This window comes from Nymphaea colorata, chromosome 1 (genome assembly GCF_008831285.2).
Source record: "Nymphaea colorata isolate Beijing-Zhang1983 chromosome 1, ASM883128v2, whole genome shotgun sequence".
Lineage (NCBI taxonomy): Eukaryota > Viridiplantae > Streptophyta > Magnoliopsida > Nymphaeales > Nymphaeaceae > Nymphaea > Nymphaea colorata.
The window spans coordinates 12,436,747-12,463,200 of record NC_045138.2 but is presented as its reverse complement, the minus strand read 5'-3'; the positions used below and the strand labels follow the sequence as shown (position 1 = coordinate 12,463,200).

Sequence of the window (26,454 nt, the reverse complement as noted above, 5' to 3'; positions counted from 1 at the left end):
GACACAGTATTGAAAAATGAAGTGGCCAATGTGCATAAAGTGAGGAGAACGCCACAAATAATTTATAGTTATTTTATTTGTATTTTCTGGTTTTTATTAGGGAAGATCACTTAAGTTCGGGACCCCTTCCTTGGCCAGATCTTATCTTTTCATATTAAATTACGACCTACCATCGTCCTACATGTTTGACGACGTCAAACGATCGTCGCTCGTGTTGATTCCTGTATTTCTCTATATATGAGGCCGAATGACATCCCTCCACTAAACGACTCGTTCTCAAGAAAGGGAGCTTGCATCTTGGAGTTGTAGAAAGAGAAGATGGCTTCCTTCCTCAGCGTTCTATTTGTTCTTCATGCCTTAGCTTTCCTTGCTGCCTATCCTCTTTTAGTTGCCTCTCAGGAAGTTGGTAATACGAGCTTCATTGGTTTCCTCATTAATTTCTTGCTTTCTGCTTTTATGTTTAAAATGGTTGCTGTCTGTCTCCAATCCTTTGGGGCTCCTCCAGAAATACTGCTCATCTTTTACAGTAGTACACCTCATCATCTGACAGCAATCGCATTTGAACGTGTCACCCAGTTGCAAGGATACATGCCATGAGTTTGAATCTCTCCTGAGCATGTATCCTCTGCTTGCTGTTCTAGAAAACTCCGACTCTGTGTTAAAAAGGAGTTCTAGATCAGTTTGACATGAAATGCATAAATCAAAGTGGAGAAGGAAGTCTTGGTACATAAGCAAGAAAAGACGTCTAGATTTCTGCACCAAGATTTCAACCCAAATACTAACATCCATCATCGATGCCCAAAGAAAGAGAGAGAGAGAGAGAGAGAGAGTTAATGGACCTGTTTCTGACTAATCAATGTTCTTGCAGAGGATGAAAAGGAATTTGATTATCAGAAAGGGAGCGTGAAGGGTCCGGAACACTGGGGAGAGCTTCACAAGGAGTGGAGCAATTGCAGCCGTGGGCGCATGCAGTCGCCCATTGATCTGTTGAATGAGAGGGTCGTGGTGTTGCCTCACTTGGGCAGACTCAGGAGGACCTACATGCCCGCAAAAGGAACCATAAAAAACAGAGGCCATGATATCATGGTAAGGTTTTATCCTCAATTTTTTCCTTCTAAAAGAAATGATCATATGCTAGTCATATCCGTGACTGGGGCCGAAAATTTTAGCTTTGCTTTTCCTATTCTACTGTTATATGTCTTTCTCTGTTTTTCTTTCCTTGGGTCTGTGATCTGCATACAAGGTATAACCTTTAGCAGGAAACGGCTTTAGATCACAGGATCACAGTATTTAAATAGGCGTTTGCTGTAGGTTCCTCAGAGTCTGTCATAATCAGCAGTGAGTTTTTTCCATAAAAAACACAATAAATAGTCGAGCTGCATCCCATGATGAACAAATCCTGTGTTTCTTGGATTTATAGATGAGCTCTATAACAGAGTGATCGAATGGATGTTAGAAGGATATCGGTTTGCTGTGATCATGAATGTGCGGGTGTGGAATTGTTAACTGGCGCTTTATTTTTGTTGTGGGGAGCAGTTGAAATGGGAGAGCGGAGCGGGAGCCATGTACATAAACGGGACAGAGTTCTTTCTGAGACAATTGCATTGGCATTCTCCCTCTGAGCACACGATCAATGGGAGGAGATACGACCTGGAGCTCCACATCGTCCATCAAACCGAAGACAACCAGACTGCTGTCGTGGGAATCCTCTACAAGATCGGCCGCCAAGACACCTTTCTTCATCAGGCTAGTATTCTCTCTCTGTGATGTTATGTCGAACGCGTTTTCTGCTTCATCTGAATGGTGGGAAAGACCATCAGTGAGATGATTAATTTGAGGCGATCTATTGCTTCTACAGTTGAGCGATGAGATAAAGAAGGTTATCGACAAGAAAGAAGCGGAGATGGAAGCGGGCATTTTGGATCCTAGGGGAGTGAAGATTGGGAGTAGGAAGTACTACAGATACTTGGGATCCCTCACCACTCCTCCATGCACCGAGGGCGTCATCTGGACCATATCTAAGAAGGTAATTAAGTCTGCAATTATTACTATGACTATTATTATTATTCACTTCTGCTAGATTTTCCGCCGCAGAAATTAAAGAACTCGGTTAACTGACAGAAAACAACAGAATTTTGACTGCGAATTATATTAATTTTCTAGTAATTTTAGAGGGGGGCACCAACGCCAGCTTGCCAAAAATATATTGGAGGAATTCAGCGTCACCTTGAATGTGACATAGCAAGTTGTCTCTTGCCTCTCAAGGGAGCTACTTTCCTTGTTGCTTTTCGAAAATTGGCCTTTCATGTTCTTGAAAGAGGGTGCAATTGGCTTAGCTTTATTATATTTGCACGAACTTTAAGGAGGATTCACCTAACCTTCTGTAGATGTCGGGCTCCCATTTAGTTTTCTCTAGAAGCATGGAGTCCTCGCGCAAATATCGAAAAAATATTTTCACATGGAAAGCAATCAACCATGTGTGGGCATTGCGTTCCCAGTCTGTGGGTTTTGTGCGGGAACGAATTAATTTTCTCTTCAATTTTGTTTTGTTGTGACGGGCAGGAGAAATTTCTTTGGGAAACCGTGTGAATATTATTAAGTTTCGTCCTTTGACATGTTTACGTGGGGTGGATTTCAGGTGAGGACAGTTTCCAGGGAGCAGGTGAAGTTGCTGAGGGACGCGGTCCACGACGTGAGTATACTCTTTTTTTTTTTTTTATTCTTCTTCCCGTCCAAATCATCATAAGTTGGCACAAACTTAACTTATATTTTTTAAATCTTTATTTTTCATAACCATACTTCTTTACCATATTTTCGAAATCAGCCAGCCACGCTGGACAGTTATTTTTTCTTTTGTCGTTACAAATCATAACAAAGAATGCATTCTATCATTAAAAACGGTGGCCAAGCAACTTGTGACTGTAAATGCACCTTTTTGTGACCGTGTTTAACGATACAAAATAAAAAAATTAATCATTCGAGTATATAAGCGACTAGCTTATTTTAATTATTCTATATATATATATATATATATATATATATATAAAATAAATGATAGATCCTAGACCACTAGATCTAAGGGCAATAAAAGCCAGACCATTCAAAATCGATTGCTAAACCACTTTTTTATATAATCTAACCGTATAAATATGATCTTAAAAATGTGTTGATGAGAATCATATACTAAATTAATCATTTTAAAATCTAACATGTTTCTATAATAATAAAAAAAAAACAGCTCATATGATACCAAATCTTTAATAGTGGAAAAATCAACATTTTTTCTTAAAAATAACTTGAATTGAGACATATTTTATACTCAATTAGTATTTACAAATACATTACAATGTTTCGTGTTGTTTACAATAATTTTTAGCAAAAGTTTAAGACGACTAGTTTTTTCGTACTTTCACATAAGTGATTTAGGCTTTGCCAATATATATATATATATGTGTTAAAAATCAGCTGTCTGCCCCTTTTCTTTTCCATTTTTTTGTGATATACACTTGTTTAAAACTAAAGAAGAGCTTTGACTTAATTTGCCAGTTGGCCATCGCCCAACAATGTCACGTCGTGTCTTTGCTCACTAAAGTGTCTGATTCCTGTTCTTCTGCCTTTCTGTTAACAGAATTACGAGGCTAATGCGAGGCCAGTACAACCTGCCAATCGAAGGCCCATCTACTTCTACACTCCAAGATTCAATGCATATGTACCGCATGTCTGAGTTCTTTCTTTTTTTGAAACAGATAATTCATATTCTTCATGTACTGATAGTAAAATAAACAAATCCCCTGCTTCTGTCTTGGTGGTTGCGACATGCCATTATTATCACTGTTCCTTATGTTACTTCTTCCCCATAATTTTTTTTTTTGTAATAAATGTTATAAACAAAGTTTTTTATTATAGTTCAAAAGCATTCTACGCCTACCTTCGAAAAATCTAGGTATGCCTTTCCTTATGATATTATCTATATCATGTAAGAAGAAGTATGATTTCATTTAAAAGTAAAGTTATGTACTTTCAAATAAATGTCATTGTAAACCCCAAATAAAAAAAGTCTAAAGTTGTCAAATTCATTTAAGCAGAATTAAAAGTGAATTAGGCCAAACTCATACATTAATCTGTCTCCTAACAACGAACTTGAACTCCAGCCCTATTAGCTTCCTCTTCATGCATAGACTTTTCCAAAGCAACAAAAGTGAATAATATTGCATGAATCCCCTCAGTTGCAAAACAAGTAAACAACACACGAAAGCTTTAGAAAAAGTTGACAACCACTTATGTGATCTTTACGATAGCTAACATAAATTTTTGAAAATAATTGACACCAACTTATGATCCCCTTGCATAAATTTTTAGGTGCCGCTTTTGGTGGCATGAAAAATTTGGGTAAAGAGGCAATTATTTGGTTTGCACTACTGAGTTTACAATAGATAAAAAACTGACTGCACTTTCATACACAATGGTTAATCAGCTCAATAGATGACACCTAGAATCATTGTTGCACTCTAATTACCTGAAACCACTGAAAATTCTCTAAGTGGAAAAATATGATAATTGGGCAAACAATGGTTAGATGAACTATGGTAGATTCCTTTGTCTCAAAGAGGCAAGATTAGCACATAGAGGCATCTCGGACTAGTGAATCAAAACAAATGTACCAAAAAATGCAGCCTTCTCTGCCATCTCAACCAAAAATGGGGGGAATGAGGGGAAAGAGGCATGTCCATGGCTCCTTTCCTACTTAACTACAGAGCTAGGGAGAAGACAATGGAGGGTAGAACTATAGTTTCGATAAAGAGTCACTCTGTTCACATCCTCAAAAAAAAAAATTTTTTTTTTGAGTGCTTCAAAAAAAATGAGATTTTGTTTTGAAAATGAAAGAGAAATAGACTCACCTATCTGCACAAGGATTGACCGTCCTCGACGCCTTTACCGAAGGTAATCAATCCAAGGGCTATGCTTATTGTTGATGCATTTCATTTTGGCTTAAACATCTTTTACTCTAAATGTGGTGTGGTGTTTGAAAAAATATTGAAGCTATAGTTAACAACACACGAAAGCTTTTGAAAAAATTGACACCCACTTATGAGACCTTTACAATAGCTAACATAAATTTTTTAAAATAATTGACACCAAGTTATGAAAATAATCCCCTTGCATAAATTTAGGTGCAGCCTTTGGTGGCATGAAAAATTTGGGTTTGCACTAATGAGTTTACAATAGATAAAAAACTGACTGCACTTTCATACACAATGGTTAATCAACTCAATAGATGACACCTAGAATCATTGTTGCACTCTAATTAGGTGAAACCACTGAAAATTCTCTAAGTGGAAAAATATGATAATTGGGCAAACAATGGTTAGATGAACTATGGTAGATTCCTTTGTCTCAAAGAGGCAAGATCAGCACATAGAGGCATCTCGGACTAGTGAATCAAAACAAATGTACCAAAAAATGCAGCCTTCTCTGCCATCTCAACCAAAAATGGGGGGAATGAGGGGAAAGAGGCATGTCCATGGCTCCTTTCCTACTTAACTACAGAGCTAGGGAGAAGACAATGGAGGGTAGAACTATAGCTTCGATAAAGAGCCACTCTGTTTGCATCTCCAAATTTTTTTTTTTTTACTGCTTCAAAAAAATGAGGTTTTGTTTTGAAAATGAGAGAGAAAGGGACTCACCCGTCGGTACAAGGATCAACCGTCATTGAAGCCTTTACCGAAGGTAATCAATTCAAGGGCTATGTGTTGATGCATTTCATTTTGGCTTAAACATCTTTTACTCTAAATGCAGTGTAGTGTTTGAGAAAATATTGAAATTTGATGTTTCAAATCTTTGAAAAAGTTTTTGAAGAATCACTTAAAAGTATAAAACATTTTGACTAAAGAAAATCTAGAATTGAAAAATCTTTACAAATATCATTTGGAAAGCTTGGGAAATCATTTTTGAAGTGGATTTAGTGTTCTCTTAAGACTTTAAGTGGGTTTGAGGTTTTGCTCTAATTTGGTTACTACTTAGTTAAAGCTTTATCTCATCTTGCTAAGTTCTTTTGGAGATGTGTTTGTGATCATAAGTAATGTTAAGTGAGTGTGAATGCTTGAATGCATCGATCCTATATGATTGAAAGAAAATAATTCATTCCTACCATCACATTTATCTAAAAGTGTTCTTACCATCACATACACCTAAGTTTCTCACTTTTTATTATTCATAAGATTGTTATAAATATTATCATGAAAAGAGAAAAGTTTTGAAAATGGAATGACGTTGTAGACCATCAAGCATTATTCAAATATTGGGTCATTACTTGATTTTTGGTCTTAATGAAATTCACAAATAGAAAGTTAAAACCTTAGATCTTTGAAGAAAAATATCCAAAAGAATTGAAAAGATGAAATACTTCTATAGAAAGAAAGAGATAAAAAGAGAAAGAGAAAGAGATTTCAAAGATACTAAATGAAAGATTTTAAAAGGGGGGAGATATGTATCTTTATATGTATGTATGTGCGTAAAGTATATATGTATACATATATATACACGTATGTATGTTAAAAATTTTGAAAATGAAGTCTTAATTTAAATAGAGAGGAAAAAGAAGTTCTTAAAAGAAAGAGAAAGAAAGACATAGAGAGAGATAGAAAAAGATGTACATATGCATGTACATGTCATCACATATACACATATATGAAAGTTTATAAAAAAAAATATTGATTTAAAGAGAAAGAGAAATTTTAGAGGAAAAGAAGTAGAGAAATATATATATGCATTCATGTGACTTGAATAAAAAAATAAAAGATTTTAAAAAGAGAAAATAATATATATATATATATATATATATATATATATATATATATATATATATATATATATATATATATATATATATATATATATATATATATATATATATATATATATATATATATGCATTCATGTGTATATGAAAATTTGTAAAATAAAATATAGAAACATAAAGAGAGAATGATGAAGGAAATCATCATGTGCACATATACGCATATAACATGTATATACATATGTGTCATCATGAGATTAAAAATAAAAAATAACTTAAAATATCCGGCTTCAAGCTTTATGTAGGCCAGAGATGAACCCAGGCTCATGCAGGAGCTTAAGCTAAGTCTCCAAAGTCACATTAAAGAGGGTTTTTGCTTTCGAAAATCTTTTGAAAAGCATGATTTCAAATATTTTATATATTAACATAAAATATTATTATTTTGTTTGTTACAAGGGAACATATTTCTTCCACTGTTGAGTATGAAAGAAAATTAAACCACATAATAAGGCTCTCGTTAGGGTTCTTAATTAGGTGATTAAAAAGAAAAATTAAATGCAAGAATGACATGAGAATGCATATTAACATGTACATATTCGTGAAAGTTTTCTCGAGTTGGACAAATCCCAACCTTAAAAATTAACATAAGAATAAAGAGAAGAATCCCAAACCACACCATCATTCTTGTCGTGTATTCACATATAAATAGGAAAAACTAATCAATTTTGCACGAACAATATCTCAAAACAAAGCAACATTCAAGAAAAGAAAAAACATGTTTCAATCATCAAAATGAAATATCATCTTATCTTCTCGTACTCTCGATGCACTCAAGAATAGCTTTTTGACTCTAAAAAAGAGATATGAGAGCTACGTCATATGGCCATGGATCGATGAAGATGAGAGAAAATAAGGAAAAGAAATGGAATGAGATATTGGTCACATACTTCTAATGAGAATGATTTAGAAGAGGAACTCTTACTTCGGAAGATCTTATAGATTCACCTTGAGCGAAGCTCCAACATGATGAAGATATTGCTCCAAGAGATCTCTTTGTGCACCCTTGAAGGACAGAAGGGTCGTGAGAGAGTCGAAGTTGTTGCAGTCACTAATGACTAGGAAATTACCAGAAAAGCAGTGCGTCTCGTTCGCTGGCCTATCTGAGATGCCGAGGAGAGATAACAATAGGGTCGGCTGAAGTAGGGGACACAGCAACAGCCAAGACAACAGGTTCTGCGTTCTGAACCTGCCAAAGAATAGGGGCAGCTTTACAACCCTACAGAATTCTGCTTCTAGCTCGGATTCACTCGTTCTACAGCTTGTTGGAACCGAGAGGGAGTCAGGAAGACAAAGAGTCCTTCCTCATGAATACCCAACAATGGGATCCGAAGATATGGCCGTTGAACGGAGGTATGTTCTGTTGTACTAGGGACAGTAGCATAGAGACAGGCGAACAGGCAGCCAGAAAACCTGCAACTTCGACCAACTCCGGTCGAGCTTGGGCTTGTTAGAATCGTCACATGCCGGGGATTCTACTTGAGCAATTTGGCGGCGTTTGGTCGCTGGTAGAGACCACAGTGCCGGTTTGAACAAAGCTGTCGGGATATTTTTGTTTCAGAACAAGGGCGGCCGGAGATCGAGAGATTCGATCGGTAGACTCACCTGAGGTGTCAAGCGCTGGTCTGTTGGATCCACAACGCACTGATGATGTTGTCTAAACCACAGCTTGGAGATTGATCGCTGGAAGTATCAACGGCGTGCAGTTGAACAGCCATCGAAGACTACATTTTCTCCTTCACTCGAGCAGGGGGAGATTTACTATAGGAAACAAACCGGCAGCGGGGAATTTGTTAATTCCAACCGATGGGAGTCACAGCACCGGCCGAGGTTGGGCTCGTCGGAATTGTAGGAGACAGGGGAACCGATCTGAGCACTTGGGGAGTTGTTTCGAGCTTAAGTGCAGGATCGATTCGTGCTCAAATTGACAAAGGATTGCTTAGAGATTTGTAAGTTTTACAAGACGATCGAAAACTATCGAATTTCTCGTCGATAAGGGTTTAAATAGAAGAGGGGAGACCTGCTCGCATGCTGCTGCCTGTTGGAGAGGAAAAGATGACGCCTGACTAGTGGAGTTACAGTTTGCCGGTTGTTCACGCCGTTCACGCCGCTGCACGCTGGTTGCTCGTTGAGCCTGCCGCCAGGTCGTCTGCCTTCCATGTGACGTCGGCTGCCACCATGCTTCCCCTACTCATCGTTGGAAATTTGCTCACTGAATGGGCGGCAATGAGCTATTGGTCACATACCTCTAATGAGAATGATTTAGAAAAATGAACTCTTACTCTAGAAGATATTAGATTCTCCTTGAGCGAAGCTCCGAGATGATGAAGATATTGCTCCAAAAGAACTCTTTGTGCACCCTTGAAGGACAGAAGGGACGTGAGGGAGTCGAAGTTGCTGGAGTCACTGATTACTAGGAAATTACCGAAAAAGTAGTGCCTCTCGTCTGCTGGTCTATCTGAGATGTCGAGGAGAGATAGCAACAGGGTCGGCTGAATTAGGGGACGCAGCAATAGCCTAGACAGTAGGTTTTGCATTCTGAACCTGCCGAAGGATAGGGGCAGCTTCACAGCCCTACACAATTCTACTCCCAGCTCAGATTCACTCGTTCTACGGCTTGTTGGAACCGAGAGGGAGTTAGAAAGAAATGAAACTTGAACCGCATACGCGAAAAGTTTTCTTGGGTTATTAAATAATCAATACATAGTGCGATATGGTCCTAACAAGCTATATTATAAAAACTGATATACCTGGAGACAAGACGTCTAATCAATGCATCCTATCTTTTTCCATCCAACTCGTTTGCCTTTGGGTATAGTTACAAGAGCTTGTCTATTCGAAATCATTTATTTTTGCAACTCTATCGCTCTTTTGACTTTGGAATGAGTCATATTGATTAGTACATAGTTTCTTGTACACATTGAGGAGAACAATGAATAGTTAGGAATTTTTGTTTTAATGAACCAATGATCCACTCGCAGGAGGGCTGTTAATATATTTTTAACATCTAATCAGATCGGGTATTTGTTCGAATTCAAATAATAAAAAAAATGCATTGCTTTTGGTTTTTCCTTATAATTGGAGCCTTGTTCACTTCACGCAACTGTGAATGAATTTTGAATCGCTCTAGCTAAGAATTAAAAGGACATTTTTTATGGATCTAATATAACTAGATATGAATGAAGTATTCTCATAGTATCAATTGATACAACATGTTGTTTTTTTTCATTCATGCCCTTTCAAGATCAGTCATGGTCTTACAAACTCTACCGATGTTATGGATGAATCTGCTTCATCCTAATGTGTAAAAGATCATAGCTGCATTTACAATCTCAGTACTCTACCGTTGAATTAGCAACCTAGATAAGGATCTAATTAAGATCGAAATAAAAATCAAGATCTTTGATTACCTAAACCAATCAGGTCAAAACATTGAACTAACATAAGCATAAGAATAACAGCAAGTTTAGAAGAAACTATGGTTCTAAAAAATCTATACAATAAAGAAGAGCATATTCACAAATAAGTACAGCTTTAGTAAATAAAAAACTACTTCCTGTATCACAAACAATCCCTCAAACCCATCCTTTGAATGAAGTAAAAAACCAAACCTATAAAACTGCAAGAAGAGATCAGTTTGCCTTCGATCAAATTGTATGGTATTCTATTTATTCAAGAGACTGTTGTCAACACAAACATAATATTGGGAAATCAAATACAAAAAGACAATAAATAAACTAAATATAAATAAGATAAGGCCTTGTGTTAGATCGGGACTACAAGAAATTAAAATTAAGTGAAGTAAAGAAGATGTAGGTAAAAAAGAATATCATATTTATTCACTATCACTATATGCCCCAGAATCTACCTCTTGTTTCTTGACATGAGGGAATCCCAAGGAAAACCATCTGAGTAATGGTAATCTCATAATTACATGGACTTCAGTTATTATGTACAACCCTTTTTCTATTCCTCTCAAATTCATATAAATATAAAAAGACAAAGAAATTTTTTGTTCTTACATTATCTCAAACCATATAGGAACAATAGCAAATAGGTATGAATATAGCTAGAGAGTGGCGAAGAAATAATTAAACAAAATTAGAACTAGCTACTATACCAGTCCATCTTTTGATCTCATTAATTTCATTTTTGTTTGACTAACTCGAAGTTCCTTAAATACCTTTTCCTTTTTTGAAATATCATGAACAGTTTCCATGGGTTGAGTTCCTTTTTAAAAGAAATATAGAAGTGATTGAACATTTAAATAAATTTGATTCTTTATCGGGTTGTAAAATCCTACTTTCCAAAGATCTCTTCCCTATCTACAGCAAACGGATCCTCAAAATCATCAATCAAATTAGGATTGGAGTTGTCTTTTTTCCTTCTTCCTTCCTATAAACTGGAAAGGGCGAAAGTGGTTTGATGGTAAATGATAAATTAACTAATCTCAAACTTCAACAAGTATCAAGGATTCATTAAAAATGGTTTCATCTAAAAAAAAGCTCGTATTTTGCCATCATTTCTATTGGTGGAAAGTAGTTCTTTCGTAGATTCAATTTGATCTCTAAATCAATCAACAAGTTTTCACAATCACAACCAAAAATTATAATATCTCCTAGACATCAATCTGATCATTTTGATCATCATCATGACCTGAAATTTAATTTTGTTTTTCCTTAAAACATCAACTGTCTAACCCATATAAATGGGACGAGAAACAAAATCTAAAACTAATTTCATTTTTTTGTTCATGAGCATCAAACATAATAAGAAATATAGTAAAACTAAAAAACTGAATTAAAAAAAGACACAGTAAAGTAAATAAAATAAGATAAAGTGGACGTCCTCGATTCATGCTTGAATCTAATTGAGAATACCATAATCAAAGCATCATGATCTTTCAGTATCGATGGGGTTATGTTATATATACAATTGTAACGGAGGACAATCATGGATATCTTAAGGCATCACACAAATTTCTAACCGAAACCAAAGACTGTTTGTTGTTTCTTACTGAAATAGAATAATAACAATCCAAAGGGGTGGCATGTTTCTTTTCGGCATATTCTACTTTTTTGCTTCCAAAATCGTTTGATAAAGTCAAGTAAATTAAGTCCACTATTCTGCATACCAATTGATTTACAATTCCATTACTCATCAGTTCATTAGAACAGATGCAAATTGTGTACAATGTAATGCATCTATTCCTATTGATTTGTTGATGAAATAGGGAATAGCCACAAATATTGCAATTGATACCTTCCATTGTTGAACAGCACATCACATATCTAGAAAACATTTCATATGGATTATGAATTATGCACACCCGGTCAACCAAAAAAAGAATCTTCTTTCATTGTAAGTTGTATAAGATAAGTGCTATACCAATACCAAACACATATAAGTGCAATACAAAACAGGTCTAGATATGCATTTTATTCCCATTTTTTCATTTAGTCCTATCTTAGGAACTCAAATCCCGTTGGTGGAATTGGTACCACGAACTCGAACCCTCATTAGAATCGAAATAAAATTAATTCTATTTTCGGATAATTATTAAACGAGATGTGATTACCATATTTTCTTTACCATTAATTAAAAGTTAGAAGATAAAAGAGGTTTTGTTCACATTTGCTACTCGTTATGGATCATTCAGGAATTAGAATTTTCTGGATTAAAGCATACAGTTTCTTTTGACTAACTAGCTCGAATATGAATAGTATGGACATAGCCTGAATAATCCAATTTTGAATAAAATCAAAAAATACATTTTTGGTGGATCTATGTCTATGCACCCCACACGCCTATACCAAAATAAAAAAAATTTCATACCTATGTCAGTCATGAAAAGTGAATTCCATGTGTAGCAAAGAGAATAGAAAGGTAAAGTCTAATTGAGAAAAGAATCATTAACAAGAAAAACCAAACTAGAAAGAAAAAAACTATAAATACAGAATAGATTATGATTATATTGTATCCAACATGAACGTCCTAAATAGAAATTTAGATGATTAAAGAGAACTAATAATATTTGTTAAGTTAAGATGGAATTAATATGGGATGGAAGGATCAAACCTTCTAATAACAGGACCAATCACGCTCCATTTATGTATCTATTCAAACATAAATATAAATTAATATTGGTATTGAATGTTCGTCAATTCCAGCCCAATATTTATGCAAGAAAGAAGTTTTTGCTGAGATTTGACACGTGCAAATCTAGGCAAAAAGGATAATGGTAACTCCACATAACCTATAGTAATAGAAATACATGTCCTACCGAGACAGAATTTGTAGCTTGTTATCCTCTTGACTAGCAGGCCCTGGCTCACCCTCCACCAAAAGACTTATTCATTCGGATCAACATATTGCCAAAATCCATGTCGTATATTTAAAACAGGCTGACCTCCTTGCTCTCTCTTCTTACAATGTTCTTTCTACTAAGCCCCCCTTTCCCCTCGGTTCATAGAGACAAAATGTAGGACTGGTGCCAATAGCTCATCATGGAAGAAAGGACTCACTGAGTCGGGATCGCTAACAAATACTAAGACAATAGAAAAGGATTGTCTTTTCTATATACTATCCCTACTGCGGGCCTTGTGCAATCGATTGGATCATATAGATATCCCTTCAACATAGGTCATCGAAAGGATTTCGGATGACCCACCAAAGCACGAACGCTGGGATCTTTCAAAAAAATTATTCCTATTCGAAGAGTGCACAACCGCACGGATAATCTCATGCCAATCTGTCAATATGGGGTCCAATTCGGTATTTTCCTTGGGATGTATCGAGATAGAATTGGAATATAATAATATTGATTCATATCTAAGAAAATTGATTCAAATGTTGCACCTACGGGATACAGATTGACGGAGAGGAAAGAAACCAAAGATTTTACATAGTACTTTTGATTAAAAGAATCAAACTAATACCCATGGGACTTAAGGAATGTTGGAAGGAAATCAAAGAAAAAGAAAAGAAAAGAAACCATATTCCAAATGGACAAAATTCAAACTCGAAAATGTCCTTTTTATTCTTGAAGAATGAGGGACAAGGAGATTGATCAAGAAATATCCCTTATTCTTATTATAAGATTATAAGATCGTGAATTGATCCGCATATGATTGTTTGGTAAAAAGAATAATATTCTCTCTTGATCATAATTCAAAATGGAAAGTGTTCAATTGAAACATGAAAATGTGAGTGAATTGGTTTTAGTAACTCTTCGAGATGAAGTGGAAGAAGCAAGGAGATTCTCATAACGAGGAAAAGGATCCAATTCCTTCGAAACAATTGAATGATGAGCCATATGTGACAATAAGGATGACTATTTCGTCAACATTTCCACTATCACCCCCAAAAAACTAAACTCTATTTTATGTAAAGTTGCCAGAGTACGATTAACCTCTAGATTTGAAATCACTACTTAAATACCTAGTATTGACCATAATTTACAAGAACATTCTGAAGTATTAGTAAGAGTAGGAAGGGTTAAGGATTTACCCAGTGTGAGGTATCACTTTTTTCTAGGAATGCTAGATGTTGTCGGAGTAAAAGATCATCAACAAGGGTGTTCTAGTGCATTGTAGATTGTTATCGAAGACTTCTATCATTTGATGATGATGCCATGTGAAATGTGAATTGCTATAAACATCTGAAGTATATGTCTAACCGAATAACGAAAGTTTCATAAAGGTACTGGAGCAGGCTACCATGAGACAAAAGATCTTCTTTTTAAAGAGATTCAAAACTATTATATTAATATGTCCATGGTCCAATATTGAAATCATTTTAGAGGTTTTCCCAATCTTTCTTTGTGTCAAAAAAGAATTCAAAATACCTCAACTTTTTTTAGAACAAGTCTGACTCACATAGCAATGATTCAAAATGCTTCTTTTTATGCTATTTTGAAAACCCCAGGACTGGATCGTATGGATATGTAAAATACAGGATTTCCAATCCTAGCAGGAAAAGGAGGGAAGTTGATACTCAATTCAAGCGAGTAAACAAAATTCCAACTCAATCTCATAGATACATATAGAATTATGTAGAAAGCTGTATTCGATGAAAACCATATATATGGCTTGGAGGGAGACCTTTCGTACCTTTGGAGATCCACCCTACAATATGGGGTCAAAAAGCAGAAATAAATTATTCGTTTTTAGCCCTTATAGAACCAATTCTTGAACCTTTTTTATGCTCATGTCACGCCGAGGTACTGCAGACAAAAAAACTACAAAATCTGATCTAATTTATCGTAATCAATTATGTAACATGTTGGTTAACTGAATTCTGAAACACGGAAAAAATCATTGGCTTATCAATTTTTGAAGATTTGATGTAGTTACTAGTTTATGATCTGGCATGTCCAAAATGAAAACTTCATTCTCGATTCTATGAGAATTTTTTATGAAAGTGTTTCATTTGCTTTTGTTCAATGGAAGCTTTATTTTCCCAAAATGTATCATAATTTTTGGCCTAATTCTTCTTCTTACAATCGATTTAACCTCTAATCAAAAAGATGCACATTGGTTATATTTCATCTCTTCCACAATTTTAGTGATGAGCATAACCGCCTTATTGTTCTGATGGAGAGAAGAACCGATGATTAGCTTTTCGGGAAATTTCCAAACAAACAATTTTTGACAAAATCTTTCAATTCCTTATCTTACTATGTTCAACTTTATGTATTCCTCTATCTGTAGAGTACATTGAATGTACAAAAATGGCTATAACAGAGTTTTTGTTTTTTGTATTAACAGCTACTTTTGGAGAAATGTTTTTATGTGGAGCTAACGATTTAATAACTATCTTTGTAGCTCCAGAATGTTTTAGTTTTTGCTATTACCTATTATTTGGATATACCAAGAGAGATGTACACTCTAATGGGGCTATTACGAAATGTTTGTTCATGGGTAGGGCCTGCTCTTCTATTCTGGTTTATGGTTTCTCTTGGCTATATGGTTCATCCGGGGCAGAGATCAAGCTTCAAGAAATAGTGAATGTATAATTCTCCAAGAATTTCGATTGTGCATATATCCATCAATATAGGAATTGGGTTCAAACTCTCCCCACCCCCTTTTCATCAATGAACTCATGGAGTATACGAAGGAGTGCAATTTGTTAAACAAATTCCTACCTTCGTATCTATCTCTTCTCAGGTATGTTTGAATTTTTCAAAACTCTATGGACATACAGAATAGAAATGATATCCTCACTCATATCAAGACATAACTTTTACCAAAAATTGATTGTGATCTTTAAAGTAGGGTTAAGAACAACCAATCTCTTTATGATAAACAGATCTTTTTTGCAAATTCGGTATTATGGGTAGTTTTTACAAAAGATCAGATTAATGACGTATAAAATACTTGAATTAGCGATGTAGATGCTACATAATTGGTTCTCATCCTTCAAAGATTATGAGTGAAATAGGAGCATCCATCAACAAAAAGATCACCCTAAGATGATCATCTCATGGCTATTGAGAAAATATCAAATCAGATAGTTCTATTTTTCAATCTTTCTGACTAGCTCCCATGGAACCAAAGTCGAAAAGATTGAGAAAGTCAATCATTCACAACCATTAATGAAGGATTCCTGAAAAAGTTAAAAATTAGTAATATTTTTTAGAAACCAAATGGATCTAGTCATATACGAAGAAAATAATCAAAAAAGAAATATAATTTCTTCTTTGTTTTTATCACTTAGGAGCCATGCGGGATGAAAGCCTCATACATGGTTTTGAATGAGAAAAAGAAGTGAGGAATCCTCCTTTCGACTCTCACTCTACCACTTCAGTAGTTGCTTTTCTTTTTGTTACTTTGAAAGCAGTTGCTTCAGCTTCAGCCACTCGAATTTCCTATATTTCTTTCTATTTCTAATCGAATGAATGGCATCTTCTTCTAGAAATCCTAGTTATTCTTAGCATGATATTGGGAAACTCATTGTTATTACTCAAACAACATGAAATGTATGCTTGCATATTCGTCCATAGGTCAAATCGGATATGTAATTATTGAAATAATTGTTGGAGACTCAAATGATGGATATCCAAGCATGATAACTTATGTTGTGCTATATCTCCATGAATCTAGGAACTTTTCCTTGCATTGTATTATTTGGTCTACTGAAACTGATAACATTTGGGATTGTGTAAGATTATACACGAAAGATCCTTTTTTTGCTCTTTCTTCAGCCCTATGTCTCCTATCCCTAGGGGATATTCCTCCATTAGCAGGTTTTTTTTTTTTTTGAAAACTCTATTTATTTAGGTTTGAATGGCAGGTCTGCCTATATTTCTTGGTTTCAATAGGACTCCTTACGAGCATTGTTTCTATCTACAATCATCTAAAAATAATCAAGTTATTAATGGCTGGACGAAATGAAGAATTAACTCCATACGTGCAAAATTATAGAAGATCTCCTTTAAGGTCAAACAATTCCATAGAATTGAGTATGATTATATGTGTAGTAGCATCTACTATACCAGAGATATCAATGAACCCACTTATTGTAATTGTTGAGGACACCCTCTTTTAGCTTTTAAGGTCTGAAAGACTAAAGAAGATATTGACTGTAAATGACATGATTGTTTGTGAAGGAAAATTAATATGGATTCACATTCATATACATGAGAATTATACAAGAACAAGAATAATATATATATATATTGCTTGCTAAATATTCAACTGAATTTGTCTTTTATAAAAAACTCATCTTTACCCTCCAAACAAAAACCAAGTTTTGAAAAGTAAAAACCTTGTTTTTACCTTATCATTTAAACATGCAAATTAGGTTTTCAAAACTCATTAAGGATGTGTTTGATGGGCCTTGAATTTTGATTCTACAATTAAAATTCAAGAAACCAAATTCCACTTCACACTAGAATTGGAGTGGAAATTCCAATTTTGGATTCCCTTTGCATTTGATAGTCTGGAATTTTAATTCCAAAATTGTAAATGATACGTTTGATAGAACATGAATTAAAAATTTTAGAATTAATGAATTAAAATCATTATCACATGTGCTTCAAAGGGAGATGAAAAAGTTTTAAATTTCTAGAATCATAATTCCATCTTATAGAAGTAGAAACACAATTTCAGAATTTTGATTCAAGAATGATCCTATAACTCTAGAATCAAAAGTTTGTGTTTGATAACACAATTCTGTTTCATCAAAAATGAAAATTTTAATTTTAAAACTCTATGGTCATCAAACAACCCTAAAGGTTTTTATTTTTTAAGGGTACACCCAGTTGCCTCCAAAACAAACAATTATGGTTTTAAAATGAGGCAGCTTCCAATATTATACATGTCTTCTGTTTCATTTCAGCAGGATCGTCCAATATCTTAAAGTCAAGAGTTGGACATGTATAAAAGCTTCCAGGCTCATTTCAGCAGGATCGTCCAATATCTTAATGCGAGAACGGAGGTGCAACAGGGATGCTGACTTCGAAAAAGCAAGCCATTACTTATTTTAACATTTTCTTCAAGACCTACCAAGTCTCTCCCTGCCGACCAAGTCTAAGCATCCAAAAGAAATCCTGGCCATGCAGGAAAGTAACAGAAACAGAACACAAAAAAGCGACGGGAAGTAGTTTTCTTTGAAATGTTGAGATTTTTCTGGTTCAGTCACGTCAATTTTTTAAAGAATAAGATATGGAAGAAGGTACTTCTCCGTTTCCTCATCACAGTGGCGGAACCTCTGAGAAGTTGGTTACATGCATTAAAGCCCCATTAATTAAAAAAACTTTTATAAGAACAAAAAATAATTAAAAATTAAAAATCCAAAAAAAATATTTAAAAAAAATCCTTAAAAATGTTTCAAACAATTCTTATGGACCATCCTAGTGCGTGCAACTCACTGTTTCTCGATGGGGGTACTAATTCAAACAATTTTAGATTTTTAAAATTTGTTAGTCGAAGGGATCAGGGGGCAGAAGGAGAGGAGGCACGTTTAAAAAAAAAAGTTATGCTTATCCTTTTGAAATGTTTTAATTTGACATATGTAAAAATGTTCAGCATAAATTTCAAAAATATTATTTGACCCCCTTAAGAAAGGAAAATTCTGAGTCGTTTCAGAAGGCATCAATATTTATAAAATTCATTGGCTGGTGTATGCAAAGGCTCCTACCAGCTCACGTTTGGAACTCGTAGAGCCCATGAAAAAGAAAGGTCGTGTTTCTTACTTTTTTCTTTCCGCGGTAACAGCTACCGTTTCAGGCACGGGCTCGAGATTTTGCTACTAGACTTGTTGAATCCCACTCGCCGTCTACACTTGTTGAATTCCAGTCTCCGTCACGAAGTTGGAAGCAACCCAACCATACCATACCATATGGGCCACAGGCCAAATTGTTCGGAAGCCTTCATAAAAATAAAAATAAAATAAAAAAGGAAAAAGCTGAATCGCCACTCCTCTGGCTGCTCCATGGAATCTAACGCAAAAATATTAATTTCCATTATATGAACAAATGGGATACGTGCAAGTCAAGCATGTTCCCTCATTCTTTCTTCTCCTGGGCTTTCCGTCCACATTTTATGGTTTTATTCTTCGTTCATAAAAATTGAAATGTCCACATCGGTTTGGTTGGATGACATACGGTTTGGTTGGATGACGTATTGTAGTTCAATCTTCAGTTCAAATCTTGATCTTAGGACTTAGGTTATTATAATCTCAGGGTATGGGAGGTATGGATTTAAGATCAGATTATTTCATCCGACATTAAATTCATTCATGGTTCTTAACACTTAGTATGGATTTTTATCAAACCAAGAATCTTCCAAAACACACCAATTTAAAATAGAATACTATCAAACACAACTCTAAAGTGTCATTGCGAGGTTATTGCGAGGTTATGGACCCTTCTTGTCCTCTTCCCCCCTCTCTTTCTTTCTAATGGACTTGGCTTCGAGGCCACGGACCCTTCTTGTCCTCTTCCCCCCTCTCTTTCTTTCTAATGGACTTGGCTTCGAGGCCACGGACCCTTCTTGTCCTCTTCCCCCCTCTCTTTCTTTCTAATGGACTTGGCTTCGAGGCCATGGACCCTTCTTGTCCTCTTCCCCCCTCTCTTTCTTTCTAATGGACTTGGCTTCGAGGCCACGGACCCTTCTTGTCCTCTTCCCCCCTCTCTTTCTCTCTCATGGACTTGGCTTCGAGGCCACGATTAAGTTGACCCATAAATGTGAAAGTGTCATTAATATTAGTCAATTTCAAACCGGTCAGAAAGGCCCAATTTTTGCTCGTCCAGAAAGTTGGGCACGTAAACCGGCCAGGTCATGTACGGTGTTCATATTTTTGCGTTTGACAAGTTGTCCGATCTTTTGAGCTTCTTTGACCAAATGGATTATTTATGGGGAACAAGGTCGCTAGCATTATATATATATATATATTATAACAATAAAAATGCCTTCAAGTAATCTGAATAGTCAACCCAAGTTTGGCCATCAATCCAACATGGCAAGGTATTCGATTGCCGGACCTGATACCCTATTAATAGATATTAATGAGCTAATTACATATTTACTCGTATTCTTTGTTTCAAATTTATAAATTTAAACATTAATAAAAGTACTTTACATTAATTTAATCCAATCATGTTAAATATTGATCACACAAGTTGAAAAGGGCTAGATCTCAAACTCGAAGGACCTATAAATTGAGAGGGTCCCATGCAAGTCAAAATCCATCCGACCGTCCGTCACATTGAATTCGATGACGAGGACAAAACACGCTTCTTTGTAAGGACAAAATGGTAAAACCAAAAAAGCCTCTTCCGACAAATTTACATTAAAAAATAAATGAAGAATATAGTGATTAACCACAAGGCAACCTGCCCGTCGTGTCGTTTCAAATCCAATCTTTCGAATGTCGGATTCTTTTGACACTAGTGGTGGATTTAGAAAAAAATCATTCACAGTTTTGAGGACACTTATCCATACAATAGAACAAATATTTGAAGATATTAACACAAAAGAAAAGATTAAAAATTGAAATTTTTTTGTTGCATAATATATTTCTTAAATTCGAGTTTAGTTTGATCAAACTAAACTCCGTCCTCTATAAGGCCCATAGTGACTCCGCCACTTCGTCCTTTGTAAGGCCCATAGTAACTCCGCCACTGCTTGACACTAGACCTCCATTGGGTTCACAACTAAAAGAAAAAAGACAATATGAAGTTAAAAGCTTCACACAATTTCCAAGGAATTCTAAAAGGTGGTAGGTGCTAGCGAATGCAGGCCCATGGATTGGTCCGATTGGCTGCAGTTGTTAATGAGCAAGGAAGCTTCCCTTTTACGAGCCACTGTGGAAGCTTCCTTTAGGTAGACTAGACAGGAGTACAACCATGCATCAAACTCGTTCAAATCGAAATTTTATTCTTCCCGATAATTTATATTGACATTATGGGTATAATGGTGCATATATAATCATATATTTGTAGTCGATCGGGGTTAGGTGCAATGGGAACGTTGGCGCGCAAAATTTTCAAGTTGTTAGTGAGACTTTTCCTTTGGAGTAATAAAATTAACCCATCGGTAGACCATGTCATGAAAAGTTGTCTGAATAATTCCGTAGAAATTTCAGACGAACTTTCAAAAACAGTTTTTGTGACGTTTGAGTATACCTTTATTCTGAGTGTTTGAAAAATAAAAGTCTAGAAAACTCATAAAATCTCAACATTGTTAAGATATCATTTCGTCAAATTTGGCCAACCAACTCTGATCTTTTGGACCATGATATATATATATATAAGAAATATTATTGCAATTTTTCTCGATAGTACGTCAAGTACCATTGAAATAAACGTCTTGATATTTGTCATGAATTTGCTGACGTTATATTCGTGACTGCCATTGAAAAAAGAATTGTACACGAACCATAAACTCCACGTTTTCTTCGTACTTGTTCACACATTTGAACATTGCTGTCCATCTTGACAGCCGGGAGTTGGACGATTCTAATTGAATCGGCCGCATTCATCAATTGACATAAAGATGAACCACATGTCATACTTTTTTATTAGTTAAAAATTTAGAACCTTTTACTTCCCGAATTAATTTTTTTATTTTTTTAGAATTACGTACAATAACATTTGTTGTTCATTCGCAATCGATTCAACTCTCAGTTTCGTTTACTGAACCAGCAGCTTTGCTAGCCAAATCCTTTTTTAGATTTTATGGGCATTGATTAATAAGCCTGTATTAACCAGTCATGATGATATTGGGTTGTACCATATTGGAAAATAAGTTATTTTTTATCTTTTCATTGTGGCAATATAAATTACCTTTAGAAGCTGTTTGATTACATATCATATAAATCCTCAGAGTTTGAAAAACAGGTATTTTTAGATCAAAAACTCTCCCTCCGATGTTGAACGAGTCATTTTCTTAATAAAAAAAAGGTTAAATAAGGATTTCAAGTATGTGTTTGATATACTACTTAAGATCCTTAGTTTGATGATTAAGATCCTTAGTTTGATGAACTAGTGGCGGAGTTACTTTGTAGCTGGTGTAGGCAATTGCCCACACCAGCGCCATTAACTATGGACACTGTATTGAAAAATGAAGTGGCCAATGTGCATAAAGTGAGGAGAACGCCACAAATAATTTATAGTTATTTTATTTGTATTTTCTGGTTTTTATTAGGGAAGATCACTTAAGTTCCGGACCCCTTCCTTGGCCAGATCTTATCTTTTCATATTAAATTACGACCTACCATCGTCCTACATGTTTGACGACGTCAAACGATCGTCGCTCGTGTTGATTCCTGTATTTCTATATATGAGGCCGAAGGACAACCCTGCACTAAACAACTCTTTCACAAGAAAGGAAGCTTGCATCTTGGAGTTGTAGAAAGAGAAGATGGCTTCCTTCCTCAGCGTTCTATTTGTTCTTCATGCCTTAGCTTTCCTTGCTGCCTATCCTCTTTTAGTTGCCTCTCAGGAAGTTGGTAATACGAGCTTCATTGGTTTCCTCATTAATTTCTTGCTTTCTCTTGCTTTCTGCTTTTCTGCTTTTATGTTTAAAATGGTTGCTGTCTGACTCCAATCCTTTGGGGCTCCTCCAGAATTACTGCTCATCTTTTACAGTAGTACACCTCATCATCTGATAGCAATCGCATTTGAACGTGTCACCCAGTTGCAAGGATACATGCCATGAGTTTGAATCTCTCCTGAGCATGTATCCTCTGCTTGCTGCTCTAGAAAACTCCGACTCTGTGTTAAAAAGGAGTTCTAGATCAGTTTGACATGCAATGCATAAATCAAAGTGGAGAAGGAATTCTTGGTACATAAGCAAGAAAAGACGTCTAGATTTCTGCACCAAGATTTCAACCCAAATACTAACATCCATCATCGATGCCCAGAGAAAGAGAGAGAGAGAGAGAGTTAATGGACCTGTTTCTGACTAATGAATGTTCTTGCAGAGGATGAAAAGGAATTTGATTATCGGAAAGGGAGCGTGAAGGGTCCGGAACACTGGGGAGAGCTTCACAAGGAGTGGAGCAATTGCAGCCGTGGGCGCATGCAGTCGCCCATTGATCTGTTGAATGAGAGGGTCGTGGTGTTGCCTCACTTGGGCAGACTCAGGAGGACCTACATGCCCGCAAAAGGAACCATAAAAAACAGAGGCCATGATATCATGGTAAGGTTTTATCCTCAATTTTTTCCTCCTAAAAGAAATGATCATATGCTAGTCATATCCGTGACTGGGGCCGAAAATTTTAGCTTTGCTTTTCCTATTCTACTGTTATATGTCTTTCTCTGTTTTTCTTTCCTTGGGTCTGTGATCTGCATACAAGGTATAACCTTTAGCAGGAAACGGCTTTAGATCACAGGATCACAGTATTTAAATAGGCGTTTGCTGTAGGTTCCTCAGAGTCTGTCATAATGAGCAGTGAGTTTTATAGTCGAGCTGCAACCCATGATGAACAAATCCTGTGTTTCTTGGATTTATAGATGAGCTCTATAACAGAGTGATCGAATGGATGTTAGAAGGATATCGGTTTGCTGTGATCATGAATATGCGGGTGTGGAATTGTTAACTGGCGCTTTATTTTTGTTGTGGGGAGCAGTTGAAATGGGAGAGCGGAGCGGGAGCCATGTACATAAACGGGACAGAGTTCTTTCTGAGACAATTGCATTGGCATTCTCCCTCTGAGCACACGATCAATGGGAGGAGATACGACCTGGAGCTCCACATGGTCCATCAAACCGAAGACAACCAGACTGCTGTCGTGGGAATCCTCTACAAGATCGGCCGCCAAGACACCTTTCTTCAGCAGGCTAGTATTCTCTCTCTGTGATGTTATGTCGAACGCGTTTTCTGCATCATCTGAATGGTGGGAAAGACCATCAGTGAGATGATTAATTTGAGGCGATCTATTGCTTCTACAGTTGAGCGATGAGATAAAGAAGGTTATCGACAAGAAAGAAGCGGAGATGGAAGCGGGCATTTTGGATCCTAGGGGAGTGAAGATTGGGAGTAGGAAGTACTACAGATACTTGGGATCCCTCACCACTCCTCCATGCACCGAGGGCGTCATCTGGACCATATCTAAGAAGGTAATTAAGTCTGCAATTATTACTATGACTATTATTATTATTCACTTCTGCTAGATTTTCCGCCGCAGAAATCAAAGAACTCGGTGAACTTTGGGAAACCGTGTGAATATTATTAAGTTTCGTCTTTTGACATGTTTACATGGGGTGGATTTCAGGTGAGGACAGTTTCCAGGGAGCAGGTGAAGTTGCTGAAGGACGCGGTCCACGACGTGAGTATACACCTTTTTTTTTAATTCTTCTTCCCGTCCAAATCATCGTAAGTTGGCACAAACTTAACTTGTATTTTCAAATCTTTGTTTTTCATAACCATACCTTTTTACACATATTTTGAAACCAGCCAGCCACGCTGAATACTGCACTCTATAATTAAAAACGGTGGCTAAGCAACTTGTGGTTGTAAATGCACCTTTTGTGACGGTGTTTATCGATACAATTAGTATTTACAAATACATTACAATGTTTCGTGTTGTTTACAATAATTTTTAGCAAAAGTTTAAGACGACTAGTTTTTTCGTACTTTCACATAAGTGATTTAGGCTTTGCCAATATATATATATGTGTTAAAAATCAGCTGTCTGCCCCTTTTCTTTTCCATTTTTTTGTGATATACACTTGTTTAAAACTAATGAAGAGCTTTGACTTAATTTGCCAGTTGGCCATCGCAGAACAATGTCTCGTGGTGTCTTTGGCTACTAAAGTGTCTGATTCCTATTCTTCTGCCTTTCTGATAACAGAATTACGAGGCTAATGCGAGGCCAGTACAACCTGCCAATCGAAGGCCCATCTACTTCTACACTCCAAGATTCAATGCATATGTACCGCATGTCTGAGTTCTTTTCTTTTTTGAAACAGATAATTCATATTCTTCATGTACTGATAGTAAAATAAACAAATCCCCTGCTCCTGTCTTGGTGGTTGCGACATGTCATTATTATCACTGTTCCTTATGTTACTTCTTCCCCATAATTTTTTCTTTTTGTAATAAATGTTATAAACAAAGTTTTTTATTATAGTTCAAAAGCATTCTACGCCTACCTTCGAAAAATCTAGGTATGCCTTTCCTTATGATATTATATATATGATGTAAGAAGAAGTATGATTTCATTTAAAAGTAAAGTTATGTACTTTCAAATAAATGTCATTGTAAACCCCAAATAAAAAAAAAGTCTAAAGTTGTCAAATCCATTTAAGCAGAATTAAAAGTGAATTAGGCCAAACTCATACATTAATCTGTCTCCTAATAACGAACTTGAACTCCAGCCCTATTAGCTTCCTCTTCATGCATAGACTTTTCCAAAGCAACAAAAGTGAATAATATTGCACGAATCCCCTCAGTTGCAAGACAAGTAAAACAACACACGAAAGCATTTGAACAAATTGACACCCACTTATGAGATCTTTGCAATAGCCAAGATAATTTTTTAAAAATAATTGACACCAACTTATGAAAATAATCCCCTTGCATAAATTTTTAGGTGCTGCCATTGGTGGCATGAAAAATTTGGGTAAAGAGGCAATTCTTTGGTTTGCACTATTGAGTATACAACAGAAAAAACTGACTGCACTTTCATACTGCCTTCCCTGCCATCTCGACCAAAAAGGGGAGAAATGAGGGGAAGAGTATACAGAGGCATGTCGATGGCCCCTTTCCTCCTTAAGAGAAGACAGTGGAGGGTAGAACTATAGCTTCCATAAAGAGCGGCTCTTATTAATTTCCCTTGGAAAAACGGAGGAACTGAAGATAAACATGGGTGACCTTTCCTTTTAATTCCTCCCACTTCCACTCCCCCACATCCAAACACAAGATTATGCGATCAGTTCATTTTCCTCCTATCTTTTCTTCAATCTAAAAACCTCACCTGTTCACATTTTCTTTTATCACTCCATTTGAGGAGATGCCAACATTCATGCACGATGATACCTATTATGTACCAAAAGCCTAAAATAAAAAACTGCATACAAGCCATTCAATCACGACCTACCTTCATATTATTTTTTCATCTTGAACTAAACTTTGGCTACCCAAATCAACATT

General features: G+C 35.9%; 2 protein-coding genes across 5 annotated transcripts; both read left to right on the top strand.

Annotated features, from left to right (window-relative positions):
• The first annotated feature begins 250 nt into the window (after positions 1-250).
• LOC116266105 (alpha carbonic anhydrase 7-like) lies at positions 251-25,403 on the top strand. Of its 4 annotated transcripts, none has more exons than XM_050075797.1 (6): positions 251-406; positions 869-1,086; positions 1,537-1,746; positions 1,859-2,026; positions 2,639-2,692; positions 25,154-25,400. In XM_050075797.1, exons 1-6 carry the CDS (start codon positions 319-321, stop codon positions 25,247-25,249), a joined length of 834 nt encoding a protein of 277 aa, XP_049931754.1. In that variant the 5' UTR covers positions 251-318; the 3' UTR covers positions 25,250-25,400. The 4 variants fall into 4 exon arrangements, with proteins under 4 accessions (XP_049931754.1, XP_031502360.1, XP_049931768.1 ...); XM_031646500.2 differs by lacking the exon at positions 25,154-25,400 and adding an exon at positions 3,629-3,872; XM_050075811.1 differs by lacking the exons at positions 869-1,086; positions 1,537-1,746; positions 1,859-2,026; positions 2,639-2,692 and adding exons at positions 23,282-23,499; positions 23,930-24,139; positions 24,252-24,419; positions 24,575-24,628 and having other exon boundaries at positions 252-406; positions 25,154-25,403.
• On the top strand, positions 15,214-17,401 carry LOC126409730 (NAD(P)H-quinone oxidoreductase subunit 2 A, chloroplastic-like). The gene is given in 8 exon segments (XM_050075760.1): positions 15,214-15,264; positions 15,266-15,499; positions 15,501-15,862; positions 15,864-15,976; positions 16,652-16,814; positions 16,816-16,929; positions 16,931-16,983; positions 16,986-17,401. Coding segments are annotated over 8 exon segments (1,506 nt in total).
• Positions 25,404-26,454: the final 1,051 nt, after the last annotated feature.

Bases quoted from the DNA above. Each gene is read 5' to 3' on its own strand.
- LOC116266105 (XM_050075811.1), top strand. From the start codon at position 319: ATGGCTTCCTTCCTCAGCGTTCTATTTGTTCTTCATGCCTTAGCTTTC. The intron at 407-23,281 runs GTAATACGAGCT...ATGTTCTTGCAG, and splicing joins AGTTGCCTCTCAGGAAGTTG to AGGATGAAAAGGAATTTGAT. The intron at 24,420-24,574 runs GTAATTAAGTCT...GGTGGATTTCAG, and splicing joins TCTGGACCATATCTAAGAAG to GTGAGGACAGTTTCCAGGGA.